Source organism: Paralichthys olivaceus, chromosome 21 (genome assembly GCF_024713975.1).
Source record: "Paralichthys olivaceus isolate ysfri-2021 chromosome 21, ASM2471397v2, whole genome shotgun sequence".
Lineage (NCBI taxonomy): Eukaryota > Metazoa > Chordata > Actinopteri > Pleuronectiformes > Paralichthyidae > Paralichthys > Paralichthys olivaceus.
In genome coordinates this window covers 18,803,642-18,829,942 of record NC_091113.1, presented here as the reverse complement: position 1 = coordinate 18,829,942, position 26,301 = coordinate 18,803,642, and the positions used below count along the sequence as shown (strand labels likewise).

General features: G+C 39.7%; 1 protein-coding gene across 1 annotated transcript in view; it reads left to right on the top strand.

Annotated features, from left to right (window-relative positions):
- Positions 1-26,301, top strand: part of myo15b (myosin XVB) — a 93,629-nt gene that overhangs the window by 1,967 nt on the left and 65,361 nt on the right. The window contains 11 exon segments of the mRNA XM_069518091.1: positions 353-417; positions 930-993; positions 11,463-11,572; positions 11,730-11,804; positions 16,952-17,045; positions 17,168-17,271; positions 17,372-17,435; positions 21,276-21,389; positions 21,537-21,698; positions 21,776-21,889; positions 21,983-22,041. Coding sequence (XP_069374192.1) covers positions 353-417; positions 930-993; positions 11,463-11,572; positions 11,730-11,804; positions 16,952-17,045; positions 17,168-17,271; positions 17,372-17,435; positions 21,276-21,389; positions 21,537-21,698; positions 21,776-21,889; positions 21,983-22,041 — 1,025 coding nt within the window.

Genomic DNA, 26,301 nt, shown 5'->3' with positions numbered 1-26,301 from the left:
ACTCACAACATGTGTTTTATATAGGTAAGGTAGATTTCTCAACCTTACTGGAAATTATAGCATGAGAAGCATTTTTCTATAAACTATATTTATTCTTTTTTATCGAAAAATAATCATTGTGAAAATTGACTCTATTGTTGTATATCAGCTATCACACTGCTATACTATTCCACTCCTCTGCTTGATGAGAAGAGTAAAGTATTTTCAGCACAAACAAAACACATAAATGGCTCTCATTCACATCTTCAAAAAATCTTATTGAATCAATATTATTAAGACCAGAAGATGGCTGTAGAGAAGGGGAAGGATTAGTAGTGATTGGTAGTACTGTTAATGCTGATGTCTTTTTCAGGTGGTAATGCCAGGCAGCACAAGACCTGTAGAGGTGGATGAGGTGGAAGATCTGTCTCAGTTGAAGTGAGTTTACACACACACACACACACACACACACACACTCTCTATCTACAATATATGTATTCATAGTTTTTTGGAATACCGTATGTTTAATTTACTTTTAATAAGAAAATAAAAAGGGCTACTAAACAAGTCATGAAAGGACCAACACTTATCTTACACATTATTTAATGTGTGAATAAAATGGGTATCATTCTCATTCAATAGAGAAAGCAAGGGAGAACATTCATTTTTAGAAGGGAAATTCTGCCCAGCCAGGAGATAGGGTGAGAGTTAAAATTTTCCAAGTCCTGTGATTTCATTAAACAAACTGATTACATTGGCTTTGAACATCTGGTGAAACTCCATGTAATCACTATTCCCAAATACACAAATCCTATGAAGATAGGAAAGGGAAAAGGAGAGCTGGGCACATAGCCACCCATCTAGAGGCACCTCAGATTTTGAAAAGTGTATTTTATATCCCGAGTAGGCACATTTATGCACAGTTTTAGTCTGTTTTCTCTATGTTTTAGAGAGGTGTGCGAGAGCTCTGTGATTTTGAATTTGAAGAAGAGGTTCCACCGCGACTATATTTATGTAAGTTTCATTACTGATCACACACAATGATCATATACGTTTAATAGCAACACAGTAGCCACAATTCACACAGTATTTGTTGTAAATTGGAGAAGCTAGTTCAGTGAATGTCTTTTACAGATAACTTAAAACATCTCTCTTTGCTTCAGCCTTTAACTAGATCTTGCACTCCTCCGTGCTTATAACTTTTTTAATCAATTTCTTTCTAATGTCTGTTTTAATTTTTTATAAAATCTGCTATTATTTGAAATATATTTTAACATGTTTTTATTTTTCATCTATTTTGTATGTAAAGTACTTTGAGCTACAATTTTTGTATGAAAGGTGTCATACACATCAAGTTCTATTATTATCTATGGAATCATTGTTAATATACCTGTATAGTCTGAGCCTCAAAGGCCCATAGTCAGCCCAATAAATGTTGTATGCATTTTGAAGAGAGTAGACATTCAAGCAAACAGGCTCCTGGCCAGGGTGCTCTGTCATGCAGGTTGTGGGCGACTAAAGCTGGTTCATTCTCCTGAGAACCTAATGAGCAGAAAAAAGAGGCCCTCATCAATAATTAGTAATTAATGAGGCAGGCAAAAACGGCCTGTTCTGGCTGGAGCTTAAGAGAGAGGCAGAACAGGGGACATGAAAATCCACGTTGTAGTAATTTTTTCGACTTACAACCACTGATGTATCATCTTAGGGGTACTAATTTAGTCCCAGAATAGTGTTAAATCTGGGACCTTTAAGTATTTTAAATCAGGTAAAATATTCTAAGAATTCATTAAAATAATTCAATGCTGCAACTTTTGTTTAAACTGAATTTGGAAAGTTTAGGTCTACATTATCCAAGGCCTTCAGGCAGCAGGGACTTAAGACAAAGCTTGGTATACTCATGTCTCTAAAGTCTTCCCGTTCTATTCTTGTGGGTCTGTTTAACATTATGTGTAATACTGGATTCAATTCATGTTTTCTCTTCTACTTAGAATCTGTCCTTGGCGCTGTAAATATTGATTAATGTAAGTCTTTTGTTGCCCTATCCTCTAATATTTACTGAAAATGCAACTGCAGTATGAATCTGTGGCCACAAGGTTGTATCAAAAGATCTGTTGCAAGCAAGATTTTCCTATAAACAACAATAGACCATTTTCCAAAGATGTCTGTAAAACTGTTAACAACAATAAACATAGTCCATTATTTTGGACACTTGCACCTAAAATGGTGCAGTTTGCCCTGCTTCTTCCACCATTCCTTGAGGGGGTGAACCATGCGCAAACCTTCATTTTTGTCTGCAGTAGCAGCAACACAGGGAAGATCAAAGTTTTGTAGTTGGCTACAGCGATAAATTGGGACTCACCCATGTGAACCCATGACAGCTAACTTAATGCCTTTGTCATGACACTTACTGACTTTTCAGACCCTTTTTTCTCAAAAAAGTACCTAGCACGTGATGGTGGCAAGGTGAGCACATAATCTGAGCAAGAGCTTAATACTACTTTGCCCTCAAGTATCAAATATCCTGACAAAGCCGCTTCTTAGAAGCCATTATTGGAATGATTAGTTTGTGCTATGTCCTTAGAAAACTGAATATGATAGCTCCGGCAAATTGGACTTGGCCCTTGCTAAAACCTTCAACTTGAGGACTGCTAAACTATGGAAGATAATCAACAAGAAGAGCTCTATACAGCTAGCAAGCGGCAAGATGAAGAATTGTAGCCCCCACAGCACAAGAGCCAAGGTTTGTCCAACTGGAACAACAGGTTGCTGCTCTGATGGAGAGTTTGGAAATGGGTGAGAACAACAGCAGGTGCCTTAATGTTTGGATCGTCGGTTTGACAGAAGGCGCAGGGCAGCCGGTGGATTTTTTCAAATCATGGCTGCCCAATTGGTTGAAGACCAAAGTTAGACGAGAGCCACTGTTTGCTGGCACCGATGCCAGACCCAAATAAAAAAAACAGGTTGCTGCTGCTGTGTTTTCACATATTCAAGCAGACAAGCAGGCTCCAAGAGGTTCTCAACCTCCAAGCAAACAAACGGCTACATTGACTCCCTGGCTGGATCATGGTTTCTGTGAGCATGGACCGAATGCACTTTTTGTTTCATCCTCAAAGCTTATTCTTCATGATCTTTGCTCTCCCACTCATGCCATCTGGACATGCTGTTTGGATATTACTTAGATAATTAAAGACTAAATATATATTTATACTATACCGGCTTTGTTTTGTTTCCTGTAATGTTTTGAGCTCTGTGTGGTGCCCTGAGGAAAAGCCCTCAATCTGTCCTTGTTCTTTGTACACTTGTTATGGTTGTCTAGTTCAGTTTTTTTTGGTTGCTAAGGGCACACATGTTAAGGATTTAAGGTGCATCACAGTGAGGTATTTCCCAGACCTTGGCTTGGGACTTTTTAATGCCATGGGTCACAAAATGCATGTATCAGAAGCATTTAGCTCTGATGGCAATAACGACATATAATTCTGACAATCTCTCATGGCCATACCCAATTAAAACAATTTTAAAATATGTTCCTGGAATATCTGGGATATACAAAAACCTAGTGAAGACACTAGCAGTTTTATGATTTATGAAAAAGAAGGAGGTATCTATCCTCCAGGAGGTGCAAAAGAACTGGGTGAACATTTGGTCAAAGAAAGGGCAGACCATTTGATTACAAATCTATTCATATTCTAAATCTTATTCCAATTTATTTAAATCAGAGCAGCCGCATGATGCCCAAGCCCTTCTTTTTTCCAGACCTGAGACTAAAAGGCCTCAGAAGCCCAGAAATGACTGTTAAATGCACCCAGAAAAATAGAGGCAGCATTGCATGCTCTAAAATCTATGACATCGGGGAAGGTTCAAGGTGTGAGTTTTATAAGGACTTTAACCATATTATGTTAAACCTCTTGCTGGCTATGATTGATGACTCATTTTGAATTGGGAACTTCCCAAATCATTTAGGGAGGCCAAAATCATTGTCATTCTCAAAAAAGGAAATTGCCCTGTCAGCCGTACCTCTTACAAGCCGATAGCCCTCCTTAACTCTGATTTAAAACTTTATGAAGATCAGACTTTAGGAACTCCAGTGATAATATGAGAATGCTCCTCAATATTATTCAGCTTTCCCAGGGTGGCGAGGATCCCCCCCTTGTGCTTCCCTATTTATTTTGGAGAAATTTGGCCTGGGGGATCATTTTGTAAAGTCGGTCCGGTTTCTTTACAATACTCCTACGGCTGCAGTTCAGACTAATGGACTGATATCTAATAATTTCCCTCTCTGCCAGGAGAATAGACAGGTTCACCCCCTTAGCCCTTTGCAATTTGCCAGCTGTACGGCAGACTGCTGCCATATCTGGTATTATTATTAGAGAAAAAGCATATAATTACCCTATATGCTGATGATGTGTTAATTTTAGAACCAGGCTCAATGTGGGCGGTCATCTGCCTCGACCGGTTGGGGTGAGCAAAGAAAAAGGGGAGGAGAGGATAGATGGGTGGAAAAGAGGGGAGAGAAGAGATAGAGATAGTGGGGAGGGGGAGAGGGAGAGAGAGAGAGGCGAGAGAGACCGGGAACACTTGAGCACCATCAGGTATCAGCTCTGACTAGTTAAAATTAAAACAATAACAGTGTAAAGAGTTATTGATTATTATTGATAACGGTCACAATTCATATAATAATTAACTGCTGAAGTGTTGTTAATAAAAGTAATAATGGTAAAAGTTGTTGTCCTGGAGTTCCGTGGTCAGAGATATCTGAAATGAGAGAGAAAGAGAGAGGGACTATTGGAGGAAAATGTAACATAGTTATTGACATGCATTAAAATAAATAAATGAGTGTGGGGGACAGAGAGACAGAGTGAAGTGGAGAAGTGCTCAGTGGATGATGGGAGTTCCCCCAGCAGTTTAGACGTATAGCAGCATAACTAAGGGATGGTTCAGGACTCACCTGATCCAGAACTAACTATAGGCTTTATCAAAAAGGAACGTTTTACCTTTAAATGCAGAGATGGTGTCTGCCTCCAGAACCCAGAGTGGGAGCTGGTTCCACAGGAGAGGAGCCTGGAAGCTGAATGCTCTATCTCTTGTTCTAGTCTTACAGACTCTTGGAACCATAAGAGAGCCTGTGTTTTGGGAACAAAGTGATCTATTTGCATAATATGGTGTTATCAGGTCTTTTGATATATGAAGGGGCTTGATTGTTAAGGGCTTTAAATGTGAGGAGCAGGATCTTGAAATCTATTCTGAATTTCAGTCTTCCTGGGGCATCCTGATAATAAAGGATTACAGTAATCCAGTCTTGAGGGAACAAATACATGGACTAGTTTCTCAGCATTCTTCTGAGACAGGACGTTTCTAATTTTCTTAATATTGCGCAGGTGGAAAAAAATGACATATTCTGCTTGAACATAACTCCAAGGTTCCTCACAGTGGAGCTGGAGGCCAAACTGACACCATCCAAGGTGACTATCTGGTCAGACAGTGGTTCCCTGAAATGTTTAGGGCCAATTACAACAACCTCAGTTTTGTCTGAATTTACATTCCTGAAGTTGAACTAAGTGATTACATTCATCAGGCTTCATAGAAATGTATAGCTGGGTGTCGTCTGCGTAACAATGGTAGTGTATGTGGTGCTTTCTTGATGATGATGCCTAAGGGGAGCATATATATGGTGAAGACTATCAGTCTAACCTTGTGGAACTCCATGACTAACTTGCATGTGCATGGAGGGGTCATTGTTGATGTTAACAAATTGAAATCTATCTGATAAATATGATTTAAACTAGCCTAGTGCTGTTCCTTTAATCTCTACTTGTTGTTCCAGTCTCTGTAGCAGAATCTTATGATCTATGGCAGGGGTATTCAACAAAAATTTTAAGAGGTCCAGTTAGAGAAAATTTCCTCAAGCGAAGGTCCAGAACATCATAATATATACAGTATATATATATTGAAGTAGCCTCATAGTTGTATCATCATCTGCATCTGACTGTTAAATTAAACAAAGTACAATTCAAAAATATTTATTGTCACTTAACATTGAAGTATACATGTGTACATTGAACTACCCATATAATAATAATAATAATAATGATAATAATAATAATGTTTTTCTCTTATTAGGTTAAAGAAGGACTGCAATTAAAAATAAAATAGAGAAAACAAATAAAATAGCATTTGAAAAATTGTGCATCTTAAAATAAAGTGATTAATTTTGGAAAAATAAAATAAAGTGTACCAGCAGCTTGAGTTTCCCTTTTTCTTTGTTAACTGTCTCAAAAAACTGTCTTTTTTACAATAAATGAATATAAACACATCTTAACAATTGAACTGTTTTACAGTTTCTCTTTCTTCCCCTCTTATATTTTATGCCCCCACTTTCTGTTGTTCAGTGAGGGAACTGAGCTCTAACTTCTCCTGCCAGGACTTTAAATCTGGGCTGGAATGGAGTCAGGGCCATTCTCATACACATGTGAAGGTGCTCATTGGTGAGGGCTACTTTCCTCAAACCTGGGAAAGCTGTCTCAGAGACCATTTGGAGCCAGAAAGTGGCAGGGTCATTTCTGCTAAAGTGCTCTTTCAGGGCCATATCTGCTTGCAGATCAATCAATTGTATCTGAAGAGGCCCAGCATTTACCCAATTTAAGTGCAGTGTGACTTCTTTTGAGAACCCCCTGACATCTGTGATGAGAAATGGGTTCTTAATAAACATGGTGAGCTGCTGTCCAAAGCTGAATCTGTCAAAATGTTTGCTGAAATTTACAATTAGCTTATCAACAAAGTCAACAAAATGAGACACATCTCTCTGTCCCTGAACCTGTCCCTGCACTACTGGGAAGTGTGCACAGTCTCCCTGCAGGTCTTCCTTGAACACCTCAAGTTTCCTCTGAAAGGAGCGGACAGCTGTCATCAGTTCACAAACTGAATTGTCCTTGCCCTGTAGCTTCAGATTCAGTTCATTCAAATGTGATGTGATATCAATCAAAAAGGCCACATTATCTTTTTCTCGTCTTTTAAAAGAGGGAAAACTGTGTTGCCTTCTGACTTCTTAGCTCTGCTAAGAAAGCTGCTACTTCCCTTCTGATGGACCAAAAGCGCTCCAACACCCTGCCTTTGCTGAGCCATCTCACATTGTTGTGAAGTAAAAGATCATCAGCATTTGCCTCAACTTCTCTCAGGAATTCCCTGAGCATGCGATGCTTATAGGACGAGGATGCCCTGAGAAAATTTCATTTTCATCACTGTATTCATCACCTCAGCATGCTCATCAGACAGGGTGGAGCACAGGACAGATTGATGAATTATGCAGTGATAAGAGATGAGGTCAGGATTGTCCTCTTTCATCCTTGCTACAGCTCCTTTCTCTCTTCCTATCATGGCAGGGGCTCCATCTGTGGTTATTGAAACTACTCGTTTTGGCTCTATTTCTCGCTTTGTTAACATCTCCTTAATTGCCATGTAGATGTCCTCTCCTCTTGTGCTAGTCTGAAGGGGAGTAACACCTAACAGGTCTTCACAGAACACATTATTGTCTTTGCTGAAGAACCTTACATTAACTAATAGCTGAGCATTGTCAGACACATCAGTGGACTCATCTACAGCTAACCCTACACATGATGCCTTATGGGTAGCTTCATCCAGCTGGGTTAGCACATCCTGGGTTAAGATTTCTGCTTTCTTTGTGGTTGATGATGACGACATAGGTATATGCCTAATTTTGTCACAGAGCTCTTCTTTTTGTTTTCCCTCAAGTAAGGTCTCTGCTACTGCACTCATGCACTCCTTGACAACCCCTCCATCAGTAAATGGCTTGTGTGCTTGCGTGTTGACCCAAAATCCAAGCAACTCTGAGGGAACATTCATTAGCACGTTGTTGGGCAGTGAATGAATGGGTCAGGATCCTGGTTGATTGCTCATATTGGGATCTGAGAATGATTATTTTCTGTGACCTCAGTTCAGACTTGAGTGGATATGTTTGATGAAAAACTTTGTGTTTTGTCTCATAGTGGCGTTTCACATTGGCACTTTTAATGAGCGCCACAGTCTCTGAACATATGAGACACACTGGTTTTGTGCTCCCAGTGGGAAGAATGAACATGAATGAATCTGTCCATTCTGGGTTGAAAGCTCTATTTTCACTATCCACTTTTCTCTTCTTAGAGAGCGCCATTACTTTTCTCTGTCTTCCGCTCACTCGTCTCTCCGTGTCCTCTCCCTGTCTCCGGCTCACTCGTCTCTCTGTGTCTTCTCCCTGTCTCACGCTCACTCGTCTCTCCGTGTCCTGTCTCACGCCCACTCGTCTCTCCGTGTCCTGTCTCCCGCTCACTCGTCTCTCCGTCTTCTCTCCCTGTCTCCCCCTCACTCGTGTCTCCCTGTCCTCTACCTGTCTCCCGCTCACTCGTCTCTCCGTCTTCTCTCCCTGTCTCCCGCTCACTCATGTCTCCCTGTCCTCTACCTGTCTCCAGCTCACTTGTCTCTCTGTCTTCTCTCCCTGTCTCCCGCTCACTTGTCTCTCTGTCTTCTCTCCCTGTCTTCCCCTCACTCGTGTCTCTGTCTCCTCTCCCTGTCTCCGGCTCACTTGTCTCTCCGTGTCATCTCCCTCTATCGCTTCTCTATAACTTCCCTTTCCACTTGTCACTCGCCTCTCATCTCTCTCATCTCTGTATTCAGAGTCACGCTGTTGTTTACACAGATTTGTGCCCCGTCAAAATGTAGAATCCCTCTGTAATTTATTGATTATAGGCGCCTGGGTCCGGACCAAGACAGCGGTCCGCCGGTTGGTGACCTCTGGTTTAGATGATGAAACTAATGAGGTAAATTCAGAAAGATCAATAGAATAAATGACATAACTTAACATAAATCTGGTGCTATGGCTTCAGGACCAGACAATGTTTCTGCACTATTCATTGGGAGGAGGTAGGGGATTTGATCCTTGATGCTTATAATTTTACTTGTAAAGAAGCTCATGAAATCATTGCTTCTCAGGGTTAGAGGGACAGATGGGTCAGTAGAGGTGTCACTTTCTGTCAGCATGGCTACAGTGCTGCACAGTCTTTCAGCACCCGACCAGGGATTTTGTCTGGACCAGCTGCCTTATGAGCATTGATCTTTGAGAGTGTGTTTTCTTCACAGTGGCTGAAGAGAAACACAAAACATGGCTGTAAGAGGGAGCTGGTGACTTCTCTGCAGTGGTGTTGTTTAAATGCATCAAAATGTGCAAATAAGCTATTTAGTTGGTTCAGCAGAGAGAATGTCACACACTTGTGGGAAGGTTCGTAAACCGTGAGGGTCTGAATCCCCTGCCACAGGCTCTTTGTGTCTCTGCTTTCCTTGAATTGCCAGGTTTATTTTGTTGCTATACACATGCTTGGCTTTCCTGATGCCACAAGACAGGTTGGCAGTGTCTGTTCTCAGTTCTGCTGCATCATCAGCTCTAAAGGCAGTGTTCCGGGTCTTCAGGAGACTGTGAACTTCTCCTGTCAGCCATGGCTTCTGGTTAGCCCGCAAAATGATGGTTTTGGTGACAGTAACATCCTCTATGCATTTGGAGATGTAAGCTGTCAGTCTCTGTGTACTCCTATAGGTCGGTGAGTTGGTTGAGCATGTGGCTGCATGCTTGAAGTTGTCCCAGTCCATGTCGTCAAAGCAGCCCTGAAGTGCAGAAGTGGCACCTTCTGGCTACACCCGTATCTCCTTCTGGACTGGCCTGGTCACTTTCGACCATGGCCTGATCAGAGAGGGTGGGGGAAGGGGGCAGCTCTGTATGCTGTTTTGTTGTAACCAAGTCCAGTGTGTTATTTCCTCTGGTTGGAAAATCAACGTGTTGGTGGAGTTTGAGTAAAAATGTTTTGGGTTGGCATGGTTGAAATGAGGAATCTATCTGGGTGGGCTGTCTGTTTCTCACTGTTAATCTGGTACAGTTCACTGAGTGCTGCCTCTCTGTTGTTGTTGTTGTTGGGGCTGGTGGGGAATGTATACAGCTACTAGCAGAATAGCAGTAAATCCCCTCGGCAGGTAAAAAAGCAGACACTACAATCATAAACTCCACGAGAGCTGAAATGTGTTTAGAGACTACCACAGCATTTTGACACCAAGCATCACTTATGTAAATGCACACACCACCGCCCGTGTCTGAGGCTCTGTCTACCCCGTAGCATGTTAGCCGATCTAGCTGCATGGCAGAGTCCGGGATGTTGTCATTTGTCAGTTAAAATTCAAACACAGCAGTCCCTTATAATCCATCTTGTTGTCAATGGAGCGAACATTGGTGAGCAGGGCAGAATTGCCAGTCAGTTCAGTTTTGCCCCTAGCGTAGCCTATATATCTACGCGTAGCCTCTCACACTGCTTGCAGCGTCTCCTCACCTGGTTGGAGACAGCACTCTGGTCCATTGATGTTGGCATCCAGCGAAACAGACCAAGGCTGCAAAGTTACTGATGAGCTGTAGGTGGTGCTGTTTTTTTTCACAGTCTCTACTGATGTCTATACATGTACTTCGAAGTAGATGAACGTGTAGATATATATATACATGGAAACATTAAAAAACACCAAGTGTGCAATAATTACCATTATCGTATTATTTTAATATATCATGCGCAATATTCAATATCATGTGCAATATCCCAAAATACTCCTTTTATTATTTCTACTTGCTGCTTTTTTAAGTATTAGTTTCTCTCATGTAACTTGCTTATTTTATGCATTTTATTCTCATTTCCATTTACTATTAGGCACTGGTTTTGCATTACTCTGTATACACTTTATTTTTATATTTTATTTATTTTTCATGGTATTCAGCCAGCAAGCATTTGGCATTCAGCAAACATGGTATCCCTCAGCAGGATGGAGCTTACTCTAATGCTAGTGCATGGTGCTGGCCTGATCATAACAACATCAATTATCAACACAGTTTCATGCTTGTGACACAGACATCCTAAAGTGCCATGCTAGCTACTCTATCAATGCAATACTAACTACACATATGAAATAAAATCCATAACCAGATGAACACACAACAGGTTCAACAGCAGCCTCTTTCATATTAATGCAATTTGATTGGCGAGCGCATGTGCTTTGAGTATTTTTTAAACACCTTTTGATTGGTTAGTGCCTACAGTGCCACATGCAGCATGAGCAACATGATGTTATGCAGCCACAATGCAGTGAATCACCCCATTCAAAGTGAATGAGTTTCGGTTGAAGCCTCCAAATCATACATGTGAGTCCTGCATTAGACTAAAATGGAGCAGCAAACAATACAATTAGGAGGATGAAATGCAATTTAAATCCCCACACAAAAAAAAAAAATTGGAAGAGAGATGACAAAAAAACAGATACAACTATAACTAAACTACTATCATCATTGCAAATATTTAGCCACAATTTACCTACAATTCCTGCTAAATTAAGTTTTTGTAATTTTCCTTGAAATTATATGATTTGTTTAAGTATCTGTACATTCATTGAATGTCTGTAATTTTTTCCCCCAGACTTACATTGGAAACATGCTTCTGTCGATTAACCCGTTCAAGCCTCTTAACATCTACACAGCTGAGCTGAGACAGAAATACCAGGGAAAAGAGCAGCAGAAAAACCCACCGTAAGAAAATACGTCTCGGACTACATTACATACTCCTTTCTCTTTTTTTCAATGATGGTTTGCAGCATGTGTCTCATAAGATATTCCAGACCCTTAAAAAAACATTTTCTCTCTTCAAACACCACTATGTTTGCCTTTCTTTTGTTCTCTGCTTCAGCCATGTGTATGCCATAGCTGAGGGCACCTTCAAACAGTCTCAGGCCTCAACACAGGAGCAGTGCATCATTATAAGGTATTGACAGGAACAATGATTACATTCATTTTAAAGTATATCTATGTAGTTTTGCCAAGTAGTTTTATCTTTACTGTGTACTTCCAAACAACATTTTCAGAATCAAAATGAAAAGAAGTAGGCCTGTGATATTACAGTGTTTCATTGCCAAAAAATCATGCAAATGGGTAAAAACTGACCAAGTTTGTGTATTCGAAGTCTGATATATCTTATTTCTCTAAGCAAGTGGTTGCCAACCCATTGATCGCAATCAACTGGTCGATCTGTATGCGTTTTAAAATAAAAGCACTCCAGCGTTTCTGTTAACTATTTTGTGTAAAAATGGGATTTTATTGTGATATATTCGCAGGAGCAGAAGATGCATGGCATCAATTATCTGCTGCAGAGCATCATGCCAAAAATACATAACTTTCCCCTTTTTAAATTCTGTTTGTTCAAGAATTAGTAAGGCTGTTAGAATGACCATTAGCGGCTGGATGATGAAAATGAAAATACAATTTTTGTTTGCAATAGATGCTGCGTGTAGCTCAACACAATTACAATATTTACAACATTGATTAAAAGAAACAGTTTGTAACATAATGGAGAAGTGTGTCAAATTTAATATGTCTGATAGAAATGAAGGGATCAGCAATGACATTTGAAATGGAGTTATTACCAGTAATGGAATATGTGATATACAGCTATCTGTGAGATGCAGCTCCACACTACTGTTGCTTCTACAGACCACAGATGACGACCAGGTGGATTATGGGGTGTTTTATTACAGCTCTGCAACACAGCATACAGCAGCACAGTGGTGAGGGAAAGTTCCACCATCACAGTCTCGGGATAATAACACCACAGTGGAGTCCTCTTTTCTCTGTGCAGCATTTAACAGTTAAATAAAATACCGAAACCTGTTCATATAAAATAAAAATAAAAATTACATCCTAGTGTGATCGTATAGTGTATATTGTTATTCCATAAATCATAAATGAAAAATCCCCACATAACCATTATGTGACATGAAATGTCTTTTAAGAACACATTCAACATTTACCTTGAGGTAAGTATAAAAATCACAAGTAGCTCATTAACATTAAATTCAGAGATAGATAACAAATGTGAGCCATTTATCTGAACAATGAAAAAGGCTGTTCACAGACTGGTATACAAAAAAACATATGAAAAGTTACATAAGAAGTGCACAACATATTACCTGCAACACAGCATACAGCAGCACAGTGGTGAGGGAAAGTTCCACCATCACAGTCTCGGGATAATAACACCTGACACGAGGGAAAATATTTAAGCTAGCTTAGCAACATTAACAAGTCTCTAACATCATTTTACGGTCTAATAAGTCACAGTTATTGCTCAAAACTGTTAGCATAGGTCACAGTGAGTACTTGACACGGTAAAATATAAAGTATAAACATCTGGAACATTAAAGGGAATAATTAATTATCCCGGACCATGCGAGAGGATGTCTTACAACAGTGGAGTCCTCTTTTCTCTGTGCAGTACCTACACCAACCACTGCGCCAGTAAAAGGCGGTGTTGCACCTTTTTCTGCCATAATTTAACAGGCATAGATCTACTCCGTTACATATATATATATATGAATGTGTGAGTAGGCATTATGTATATCAAGCAGTCTTGTTGTAATCATAGTCTATGCTCAGCTGCCACCATGATCACGATCCACCATCATGATTCAGCACCACAATCCACAGTCGATTCAATTCAACTCAATTTTATTTGTATATTGCCTAAACATAATATACATTATCTAAAGGGAGAAACCCAACAGTTCCCATTGAGCAAACATTGGCGACTGTGGAGAGAAAAAAAACCCCTCATTAACCGGAAAGAAACCTCTGACAGAACCAGACTTAATGTGGGTATCCATCTTCCTCGACTGGTAGGGCAGAGAAAAATGAGAAAGAGAGGAGAGATGGGTGGAAAAGAGGAGAGAGATAGGGGGAGGGTGGGGAGAGAGAGGACAGGCATATGCAAAAGAAAATTCAGATTTATAAAACTGTGCGCACACACACCTGAACACAATGTTCACTTTATAGAACACAGTGCACCTGGAAACATTCGTACTTGGAGCTGCCTCATATCCCGCCCTCTACACGCCCATGATTCCACTATAAATGGTCATTGCAAAGCACCTCAATATTCAGTTCTCCTGCTGACCAATGGGTCTCCACGGTGAGTCATGACAGAGTCACGGCAACTTCCTGATACTGACATTGAGGTGTTTGTTAGGAAGGTGTCAGGAAGGTAGCGGTGAAGAGCGATTTAATGGGACAGCAGTGATGTCACTAATAAAGAAAATACACTGATACTCTGCTGCTGCAGATATAACAGTGAGTGAGAGTCAGGAAGATAGAGAGAATGGAGCCTGAAATAAAAAAAGATCCAATTCAAAGGTGGAGACAATAGAATTAACGCTTCACACTGTCAGTGAAGGAACTTGTTATATTGCCTGTTCGTATTTTAATGATCCAAAACTGCAGGATTATAAAATTCAGAGACAGCTGTGATGTCCCCAATCTATAGAATTTAAAGGTACAGTGTGTAGAATTTTGTGATATTTAGTGGTGAAATTGCGTGTTGCCCCTCACCTCAACCTCTCCTTCCAAACATGAAAAATAACTTATGGCAGCCTTCCGTTTTCATAAAAACTCAAAAGGTGTTTAGTTTGTCCAGTCTGGACTAATGTAAAAAACTCCCTAGAGAGGACACCCTCAGTGTAAATATAAAGTATTTAAATATAAATGGTCTTTTCTGGGGTAAAGAAAACTACAATTCATACAATTTAGATGAAATGAACTAGCGAAAACATCACGAGAATTATTTTACATTAAATTTCTGCCAATAGATCCCTTTCACCTAAATCTTACACACTGGACCTTTAACAGAATTATTATTATATTCTTGTGTTTGTACTGGGATGGATGGATTCTGTCGGTTGATCTAATACTGGACTTAGTTCAGCACAAAGATCACAGATCAAAAACTATGAGGTTTCAGCTCTGACATACTAGTTTAAATGGAAACAATAAGAGCGATAATTATGGATGGAAGATGTTATTAATGATAGAGGCAACAATTCATTGATGTCTGCATCCTGAGGCTCTGGAGTCAGAGATACCTGCGTTTTTGAGTCTGACCTTATATGTAGAGATGGTGTCTGCTTCCAGAACCCAGAGTGTGCATTTTCAACATTTTGGAAACACCGGAGGCTTTTCACAGACTTACTGTGACATCCTGATAATAAAGAGTTACAGTAATCCAGTCTAGAGGTCACAAATGCATGGACTAGTGGTAGAGGGCATGGTAGAAGCAATTTGAGGGGCAGATGTAACAGGTACTGCTTGGAGAGAAAAGGGAGTATGTGTGGAATAAGACAGGCCCTCTTCCGCTGTACAGATATAATGCATAATATACACTATATACATAATTTATAGTGGCATATAAAGTAATGCGTGAGGATGGTCAAAAATTCCTCAACAATAATTATAATTTTATTTGTAAAGAAGCTCATGAAACCATTGCTGCTCAGAGTTAGACGAATAGATGGATCAGTAGAGGTGTGACTTTCTCTCAGCTTGGCTACAGTGCTGAAGGGGAACCTGTGGTCGTTCTTATTTTCGTCTATTAATAATGAATAAACGGAGGTTCTGGCATTTCAGAATGCTTTCTTGTAATTCATCAGGCTATCCTTCCAGGCTAGGTATAGATCATCTTGGGTGGTGGAAAGCTGCTTCCTCTCCAGCTTCCGTTATGTCTTTTTTTAAAACACGTGTTTTAGAATTATACCATGGAGCCAATCTCCTCTGATTTGGTTTATTTCTAATGAGGTTGCTGTACTATTAATAAAGTTATCAATTAGAGTGGAAATAAAGTTTTGGTAACTTTCCTGTTTTGTACTGACACATGGCTGTGAATTTTTTTACAGTATCTTCTGATAAACACAGACTATATACAGAATCAGTGTAGTCGATAAAAGTACATTCAAATGTAATTTAAAAAATGGTTAGACAGAAGAGGGTTTTAGGGAAATATTATTAAATTTTCAACGTCTATGCCAATAACCAGAGTTGGTTACTCAGCGCGTGTGTTGCTGAGCGTTGACAATTTATTGGAAACGTGAACCAGGGGTTTCGGACTACGCTTCGCCAGTCATAGAAGCTACAGCTGCTTGGCATGTACCAGCTACTGGGGACTGGCTAACTGTATCAGCTCATGATTTTGTTTCCATTGTGCAAGGCCGCGATTCCAAATGGTTAATACCCAACTCCATCCTGGCAAATAAACTACATTTATTACACATACTATTATCGCTAAAGGAGACAGAGGAGTAACTAAACAGCAGGCACACTGAGCAGGAGAGAGCAGGGCAGTGAGATGGGGAGAGAAAAGCCATCCTTAGTTTCTAAACCTAAGTTGCTAAGCAAACACAAGACAGGAATAGCATGTAAATCACTGTGAATTAGCGAACGAGTACTCTTAGTAGCGCTAAGAGAAGGAGAGATATAAGTGTGAAAAACAATACAAATGTAAATGTGACTCAAAATTTGCTTCAGTGGATTGACAATTGCAGAATAAGGGGAGATGAAGAAGTGCAGAGATCGATACACTAACAGCAGCAAAAACTGGAAGTGACACAATATGCTCACTGCAGCATGTCAGCCCACACAGAAGTTAGACATACTGTACATTTTCAGGATCAGTCAGGATCATGATCCACAATCATCTGCCACCATGATCTCGATTCACCAGCACCACCAGATTTATTGATAAGAAGAAAATTATTGGCTAACACCAGGTTTATCCATTAAACCATATTGTATAGATATTTTAGCAATGCTAGTTGCATACACAAAGTGTGATCAAGAGTTATTCCACAATAGATTGCATTGAAGTTTTTTCTTAAAGACATTTTTGACTTCAAAACTCTAATACATTTGTCTCAACAACTATTGGATTTATTGTTGTACTGAATGGACCAACTTTTCATAAACCTTACTTTCATAAAGATTACAATACCTGAAAACCTAATGACATTCCCACCTACCCCAGCTGTTTTGCGTTTAGTAATAATTTGGCTTATATGCTTACATGCTGAACAAATTGTTCACGTTCTCTTGTAGTGGCCAGAGTGGTTCAGGGAAAACAGAGGCAACCAAGCTGATTGTCCATTACCTCAGTACCATGTGCCAGGGCAGACAAAACAATCTGCGACAGGTAAATATTGGTGAAAAATGCACAAAAACACCTGGGTTAACAACACTGCACATCATTATGTATGTTACAGCCCTTCAAACCAGTCTCTATTTCATTTCCCTTATTTTCTCTTCCTTGGCCAGCCCATGAAGGTCTTTCCAATTCTGGAGAGTTTTGGCAATGCCAAGACCATCCTCAATAACAACTCCAGCCGCTTTGGCAAGTACCTCCACATCCACATTCTCAAGTGAGTCCAGCAAATTTTAACCTTTGTATCATTTGATATTGCACCTCAAGATTTGTTTCAGCTATTTTATTTGCTGTCCATGTCTTATCTTTGTTGAAAGTGGTGTTGTTGTCGGGACTTCATTGTCCAGATATCTCCTTGAGAAGTCCAGGGTTATATTTCAGGTGAGAATATTAAGTGTGGAGTGCTGTTTGTTCAAAATAGGAATCATGGAAGAGTCCATAATTTTACATTCATTGGAAAAGTAATTTTTTCAAGTTCAACTAGGTACACTGCCGTTGTGTATCTTCATTAACCTTATGATTTGATTCGATTACGATTCAGTAGTTAATGATTCAAATTAACATTGATGTATCAATGCATTATTCCAATGTATCACATCCACAATTTCCTTTATTACTGCACATGGCTGCTTTTTCATCAATTAATAAAATCAGTCAGACAAACATGTAACAAAGTATTATAGACAGTTAGCGATTACAAAAGTTTCAGTACTCTCCAAACTGATTTGACATTAATTCAGTTTAGACTTGTGTGCTGCACCTAAGGCTTAAGAGGACAAACTTATAGGCCCCCCTCAGCAGCGCCACTGCACTGAGGCTTATTACATGGCTGGCCAACAAGTGACTCCACTCCTATGATGTCTTACAGTCACTTACATGTAGAACTGATCTTTATAAAAACCTGCTGAATTCATATTTGTGTTCCTGAATAAACGGGGCTACAATGAAGTTAAAACACTGCACTATGTCGTAATCTGCAGGAAGAACATCTGTATGCAGGAGTGTTTGTGTGTGTGTGTGTGTGTGTGTGTGTGAAAAAAATATATAAAAAAGGTATTATACTAATATTGTTGCTCTGAATGTATTTATACAATTATACTACAATATTAGCATACATAGCATCTGAGAGGACATCAAGGCAACTCACTTTACTCATTACTCATGTATACAGATTTGCTTGGAATCTAATTGCAATTGCAATTTAATTTTTAAAAGTATATTGATTGGTACAGTTTCTAATAACTATAAGGAGTCTATTCCAGATTGTTGAGGTCTAACTGAAACTACAGAATTGCCAAATGTACTGTGTCTGTATGGAACACAAGAGTCTCCTCTGGTTACTGACCTTGATAACCTCAAGTCCTTATTCTTAGTTGTAATGTAAACAACTAAGAATAAGGAGTCCATTAAGAATCTTAAACATCAGGCATATATCTGTTTATTGTTTGAAGCTGTCAGTACAGAATACATTATACTTCACAATAATGTTACAATGATAGTAACTATTAGGCTTTTTATCCAGGACTTTCAGTGTTTGTTTATAAAGTGATTCAACTGATCATAAGGTAGTTACTCCAGTTTGAGACCAGCTGGTCATACAGTAATTACAATAAGAAAATATCATCCCATATATGTATAATTTGGCTGCCTGTAGCAAAATATACAGTTTTATAATTCCTAAAATCCTAACAGTTTGTATTACATTGTTCACATGTTTTTTAAATGTTAAGTGAGAATCCAAAATTATGCCTTGGCAATTAAAATGATCCACAACAGTTTTGCGTCCCATTTATAGTCACATCTGGGTGTATGGTACTATTGGACATCATAGAAAAATAAATGCTGTTGAGGTGCAAACAAGAGTCAGACAGCCAGAAACACTAATCATAGCCGTTGTTAATTTCTGAGCAATTTCTGACTTACTTTTCCATGAACAAATAAAACTATATCATTTATATATACATCTGAGCATCCACTTGTGGACAAATAAGCAGCAGATCATTAATGTAAACAGTAAACAAAAGAGGTCCCAGTAGTGATCCTTGGGGAACTCCACAATAATTATAGAGAAAGTCGGACTGGCTATGTCCCTTATGAACCTTTTGACCTTTTTAGGATTGTATCCAATTAATTGCTTCACTAGTAACATTATATGAGGACAGCTTAGTTAGGAGCACATTATGGTTTACTGTATCAAAGATTTTTTTTAAATCCAGAAATACTGCTCCAACTTCACAATATAAGTTCAGTTGTGATACGTTAAATAAAACAGCAAATAGCTGTTTCAGTTGAATGTTTATTTCTGAATCCAATTTGCATCTGATAGAACATGTTGCTTTTGTTAAAATGAGAATTTAAATGCTGAGCAACCAATCCTTCAGCAAAAGAAATAGCTGGAAGGATACTTATGGGCCGATAATTATTCACATCTTTTGGGTCTCCAGATTTAACCCTAGCACTCGTCCATGCAGTGGGAAATATCCTGCTTTTAAATGATAGATTCAGAAAGTGAGTATTTTGGAACAATCAAAGCATCTTTGTGTGTCCAAAGGACACAAGGACAACTCAGTCACCTTTATTTTGTCTTTGTCAGTTGATTGGTCTGTTCATAAATTAACATTTTTAAACTTTGTATTATCCTTTTGTATCTTATACTTTTAATTTTTCAAACTCAAAATGATATACTTCTTAGCGCAAACTCATTCAACACAAAATCAATGAAGTCGATGCTGCAATGTGTTCCTTAACCAATCTACACAGCAGTTAAACATAAACTTGAACATATTAAGCAGCATTGCGAACACCATGAAAGTAAATAAAACATTTCACCGACCATTGGTGTCTTTGGACTGAACCTATGAGTGAACTTGGAGCTTCTTCTCTCTGAAGTTTGTTTGTCTGAATGACTGAGAAGCTCCATTCCTTCTCAGGTGCTCCAAATCAGTGACAATGATCAGGTGACTAGCAGCCGGTTTGCTGCTGCTGCTGCTGCTGGTGCACTCTGGGAAGTGTAGTTCTTTGAGATCCTATTTCTGAGATTCAGCTCAACAAATATATATGGTTTTAATAACCATTGATATTATTAATTATAACATTCTGTAAAGTCATTTATTTAACAGATTCAACAAAAAAGTTGCTGTTACTATGTTAGATAAGTTTTTGATTAAAATTCCATTAACATTCAGTTCAATATTGTTTGGTTTATATACCTCCCTTTCCAAGAGTTTATTTAGGTTTTCCCAAAATATTTTACCATTACCTTTAGCATCTTTAATCACTCCTAGAAAGAAACCTCCTTTTTACCACTTTATTTCTGAGATACTTAAACACAATTTTGTCCTCATAGAAATGTAAAGCTGGGTGTCTTCTGCGTAACAATGGAAGTGTATGTGGTGCTTTCTGATGATGTTGCCTAAGTGGGATATAAGGGGAAGAGTATTGGTCCAAGGACAGAACCTTGTGGAAGTCGAAGACATTGCATGTGCATGGAGGAGTCATTGTTGACGTTAACAAATGGAAATCTATCTGATTTAAACCAGCCTAGTGCCGTTCCTTTAATCTCTACATGTTGTTCCAGTCTCTGTAGCAGAATCTTATGATCTATGGTGTCAAATGCTGCACTAAGATCCAACAGGATGAGTATAGAGACAAGTCCATCATCTGATGCCATGAAAAGGTCATTAGTGACTTTTAATAGTGCTGTGATGGATTCTAAATCCTGACTGAATTTTTTTTTATTTATTTGTCTGTTAGTTAGCAGGATTATGCACAAACTACAACATGGATTACAACAAAACAGTGGAAAGATGGGGTATGGATCAGATAAGAACCTAGAAATTTGTTGCAGATCCGGATCACTGGGCGGAAATTTCCGTTGATTTCTTTGAAAATGTATTCATTATCTTGTTATGGATTGATATTTATGAGTATGTGCAAATTAATGCTGTTCCAAGTAAAAAAGAAGTGAATTTAATTTTAAGAGAAGTGAATGCTTTAGCATGCTAAACTAAGATGGCAATATTACATGTTAAACATTAAACTTTAATATTGTTATAGTAAGCATGCTATCATGTTGTCAACAGTACTTCTGTGACTATTAAAAGCTTATAAAGCTTGGATGTTCTGTTAATGTTATTATGTTCTTGTGTTATTTTTTTATTCATCATTTGAATTAAACTCCATTTATGTCAATGTCTAGTTCTGGTCTCATTTCCCTTAAAGGCCAATGAGGAGAGGAACTACCATGTATTTTATGAGATCCTAGCAGGGATGAACGACTGGGACAAACAGGAACTCTACCTACAGGGACCTGAGACCTATTACTACCTAAATCAAGTACATCACATATTAGTGAACACTAATTTATCATATAATGTTTTTATCATATGTGGTCTTGCTTCCTTTTCACTCATTAAACATGTAACACATACAGTATATATATATATATATGTAAAAAAAATTTTTAAATCTGTCTTCAACTAGGGTGGTGCCTGTAAACTGGATGGGAAGCAGGACAAACAGGACTTCAAACTTTTGGTTCATTGCTTTGAGACCATTGGACTCTATGCTAACCAGGTCTCCACAATTTGGGCCATTCTGTCCTCAATTCTGCAGCTCGGCAACATCTGCTTCAGCTCTTATGAGGTGTGTGTGTGTATGTGTGTGTTAGTGTTGGTCAAATCAAATTTGGTTTGGTTTCATACATCAAGGTGTTGTTTCAGCATGAGTCCTTTGAGGTTTCCCACATCTTCAGTGATGCTGAGACCAGAAGAGTTGGCTCCTTGTTGCAGATTTCCTCAGATGCCCTGCAGACCATCATCACTCACAGAGTCACGGTCAGTAGCACCTCATGCACCAGTCATGCTTTTTCTGGCTTAATTGTACATGTATCTGTAAATGTGCACACTGATCAGTATTGTCATCTACAGGAGACAACCTATGAAAAGATCTACTGCCCCCTGTCTGTGGAACGTGCCATAGAATCCCGGTAAGTACAGTTCCTGTCATGGTGATCCAGACTGGAGGTAAACACAATTAGCAAACACTTGTTCTTGGCATCTGTCCATTCATCCATCAATTTCCTAACATTTATTCTGGACCTTGCAGTGGCAACAGGCCAAGGATGGTATCCCATGTCCTTCTCCCGATCCATGTCCTTCAGATTATTCCAAGGCCTCCTAGTTCAAATTATATAGTAGAGGTTATCATTTAGATGTGGGGTTGCCTTAATGTCTCCTTCCAGGTGGATGTGGCTGGACCACTTCCACAAGGAGGAATTCATGAGGCTCAAACCACCTCAAATGGTTCCTACTAACACAAGTGATGGTACTCTGGTGGTTGTGTTGATTATTGTGACAAGACATGCTGCTGATTTAAGACCCACCCTTTGTATTTTGTATCTTCACATAGTATGCTTGTTGCCATTCCTGCTTGCAGAATCAATGGCAGAGTCTACTAGTCTATCAATCTATCTGACATGTCAGTCCAAAATTCTCAAATGTTCAAGGTGCTTGAATAGGTTGATATCTGGTGTCTCTGTTTGCTTTACCTTCTTTCTTCTTCAACCCTCATCTTCTCAGTCATTCTCTCTCTCTCCTTCAACACAACATATGTACTGTACATCAACGTGTCAGTATGTCGGCACTACGTGTGTGTGATTGTGTGTGTAAGAATCAAACAATATAGAAAATGGGACTATGTCGAGGGCCAAACAGGATCAACATTTTTACAGGATAGACAGGATATTGGATAAAGTGCAAAAAGAAAACTGTGGCAGTCGACCATGCCACGGGGTTCCCAGCACGACAGCCAGAGACAAACCAGTCCAACCATTGGGTGCTCAGCAACATCTTTTTATTTAATACCAACAGAACTGACAAAACACTTAACTTAAAGGGTCCAGCACTTTCTGCTGGACCTTTAGCTTCACCCAGTCTCTTCCCCAGTGTGTGTTTTCTCTGAGGCAGCTCTGCTGCTGCCTTTTCAAGCATGAGGATCAATCAGCTAACAGGTCTCACCTGTGCTGACTGATCCTCTGTGGTGCAGGTGAAGGTGCTCTCCCAGCCCCTTCACCTCCACAAAAACATATTTAGGTTGGCTACATTCTTCTTTTATGTACATGTGCCAGAACCAGATGTTTGGCATCTTTTTTTGGCTGCCAGTTCATTAATGTGTGGGGTTGATTCTGTGCTGTGGAAACCCTCAAGATGGAGTGAAGGTGTGCATCAGTGACACAATAACTGAGTGGGTTTTGGTTCATCTTCATCACAGAGAATAGCGTGTGGGTGAACTTGGTGGGGCAGGCACTGGGATCTCTGGAACACTGGAAAAATTATTTACTAACACCAAATACTTGGCAGGTGAGGAGCAGCACTCACTCCATGTGCATCTAGCCAGGCATTGCGCACTGTGGCTGAGCTAGTAGAGCCCGTGCATGCCGCCTGGCTCTCTGGCCAGAGTGAGATGGAAAGAGAAAGATGGAAGGAAAAAGAGAGAGAGATAAGCCTTAAAGACACGGTGAACTTGACGGGGCAGGCACTAGACCTTTTCTCCCAGTAGTCACATGTTTCCTTGGCCTATAATGTCTCTTCCCATCCAGTAGGTCTGTCCCTACAACTTTCTGAGTGCTCACTGTCTGAATGAACTTCCTAACATCAGGGAATCAGTGCCTTCCACTGACCGGCCAAAAGAGTCATTGAGGAAGTCATTCACCTCTTTCAGAGAATTTAATTATGTAATTGAAAGACACTGTCTGCTACTGAAACATTATCTGAATCATATTCTGGGGACACCATCCCCGCCACAAGACACAGAAAACTCACAGAAACACGACTCTAACGGTACATAAACACTGCACAAACATTACACAGCAGCAGCAGAACAATGTCAGCTGTTTCTGGAGAGTCCTGACAACCATCCCTGGCCACAAGAAAGCGGAGGCCCAGGCTGCAGGGGACCAGAAGTGGGCAAATGACCGATGATGTTGTGCACAGCTGTCTCCAGTACAGAGCCCCCGCAGGGACCAGTCCTGGCTCTGTTCCTCTTTACTCTCCTGTCACCTGCAAAAGTTTTCTGATGACTGTGCAATTGTCACCCTAATCACTGATGAGGATGACAGGGAACACAAAGGACTGACGATGGACTTTGTGGACCGGTACCAGTGGAACTTCTCCAGATCAATGTGGGGAAAACAAAATAACTGATGGTGGATTTCTGCAGGCGCAGACACTCCCCCACGACACCGGGGAAGATCCAGGGAATGAGCATAGAGTTAGTTACTTCTTACAAGTTCCTGGGTTTCTGCCAAACAACCTTTTGACTGAAGACTGGGTCATTAGAACTGAAACCAACATTCCCTTGGCATAATTTTCAGCCTGCTAAAAGCAACTGTGATAAACCCTCTGCCCATTTCCTACTCATTTCAGTGAAGTATGCTTGCAACAAAGACCTACGGGTCAGAAACATTTATCACATTACATTCAATTTCATTTAGCTGATGCTTTTATCCAAAGTGACTTACAATAAGTGCATTCAACCATAAGGGTACAAACCTAAAACAACAAAAATCAATTAAGTACAATTTGCTTCAAAAAAGCCAAACTACAAAGTGCTCCATGTAAGTGCCATATAAGTGCAACTAAACTGGAGTGGAGTAGTGTGAGTGAAGGTAAGTAGGTCAAGGACCAGTCATGCAGCTGCATTCTGGATGAGTTGCAGAGGTCAGATAACACTAGTAGGCAGACCAGCCAAGAGGGAGTTGTTGCAGTATTCTAGGTGTGAAATGACCAGAGCTCATCAGGAGCATGCCCAGACGTTGTCGGGAGTGCATACAGGCACACAGAGGCCATATACACTACGGAGTCACATTATGAGTTGTGGTGATGAAATTTACCTTGCTTTTTCATGGACCATGAATTTGACCTTGAAGACTTAGACCAAGAATAGTTAGTGGAGTGAACTTTGGCAGTAGTATTATCTGAAACCCTGTTTTCCTAAATTTACCATGATGTGCATATACATCTACCAGAGTGTCAGCTTCAGAGACAGCTTTTACTCCAAGTTCAGCAATATTCAGTAAGTGGCAACCTCAGGTGGAAAGCAATCTTTAAACTGCTCTACCACCATCAGCTCACACAGATCTTTAAAACTAGTGACCTCCAAAGCGGAACACCTCCTTTTGAATTGTTAAGTTAAGAAACCCCTATATGCCTCTGATGCCAATTCATAAGCTTTTGAACCTACATCTTCAACAGTCAACAATTGCATATTTCTGGCTTTCACTTGCACTATGAGATGAGTGAGCTTCTTGAGCCTTTCCTGTCAATACTGACTGCAACATAACTACATGAGAGAACCTGTGGTAGACTTCAGTTATCATTAAAACTCAAAAGGTTTTAGTTTGTCAAGTTTGGACGACAGTAAAAGAAATGTGGCAGCCTCCATAGAGAGGACCCTCTCCCTATGTAAATATAAATTATTTAAATATAAAGGGCCCATTCTAGGGTAAATAAAACAACAATTTGTACAATTTAGAAGAAACACACTGGTGAAAATGTCACTATGATTATTTTGTATTTTCTGGAAATAGATCCCTTTGAACTTCAGATGATGGACTTGTCTCTATACTCGTCCTGTTGGATTTAAGTGCAGCATTTGACACCATAGATCCTAAGACTCTGCTACACACTGAACATTTAAAGCCATCTACAAGGAGTTTTTAACTGGTTATGAAATGGTCTAATTTTTAATATCGCTGCCTCTTTATGACATTCAACAGCAAATGAGACAATCAGGGAGAAAATTGGCTTTTTCTATAGACTTATCTCAATGTATGTGCTCAGGTCAGATTCCCTGCAAGGTCAGAGTTATGATTTACAGCATTCAGTCTGGAAAAGTCTATGTTTACATTTCTGCCAGCATAAGGTTCTTCTTTTATCCCCTTGGAGATCCTACGTATCCCAGAGACCACCAGCATTACCATCACGAGCGCTAGACTAAAGGCTAACCCGTAGAGACCAGTGTTCTTGATTCTGTTCCTCGCTTACTCAAGTGGTCTCCTTTATAAAACAGTGAGTGGGATTCATACTAAAAGCGTACGTGCTCACAAAAGCCGGAAATGGCGTAAGCAAAAGAAAATTCCGATTTATAAAACCATGCGCATGCACACCTGAACGCAATGTTGACTTTATATATCACAGTCCACCTGGAAACGTTCGTACTTTAGCACTGCCTCATATTACATGCCCAC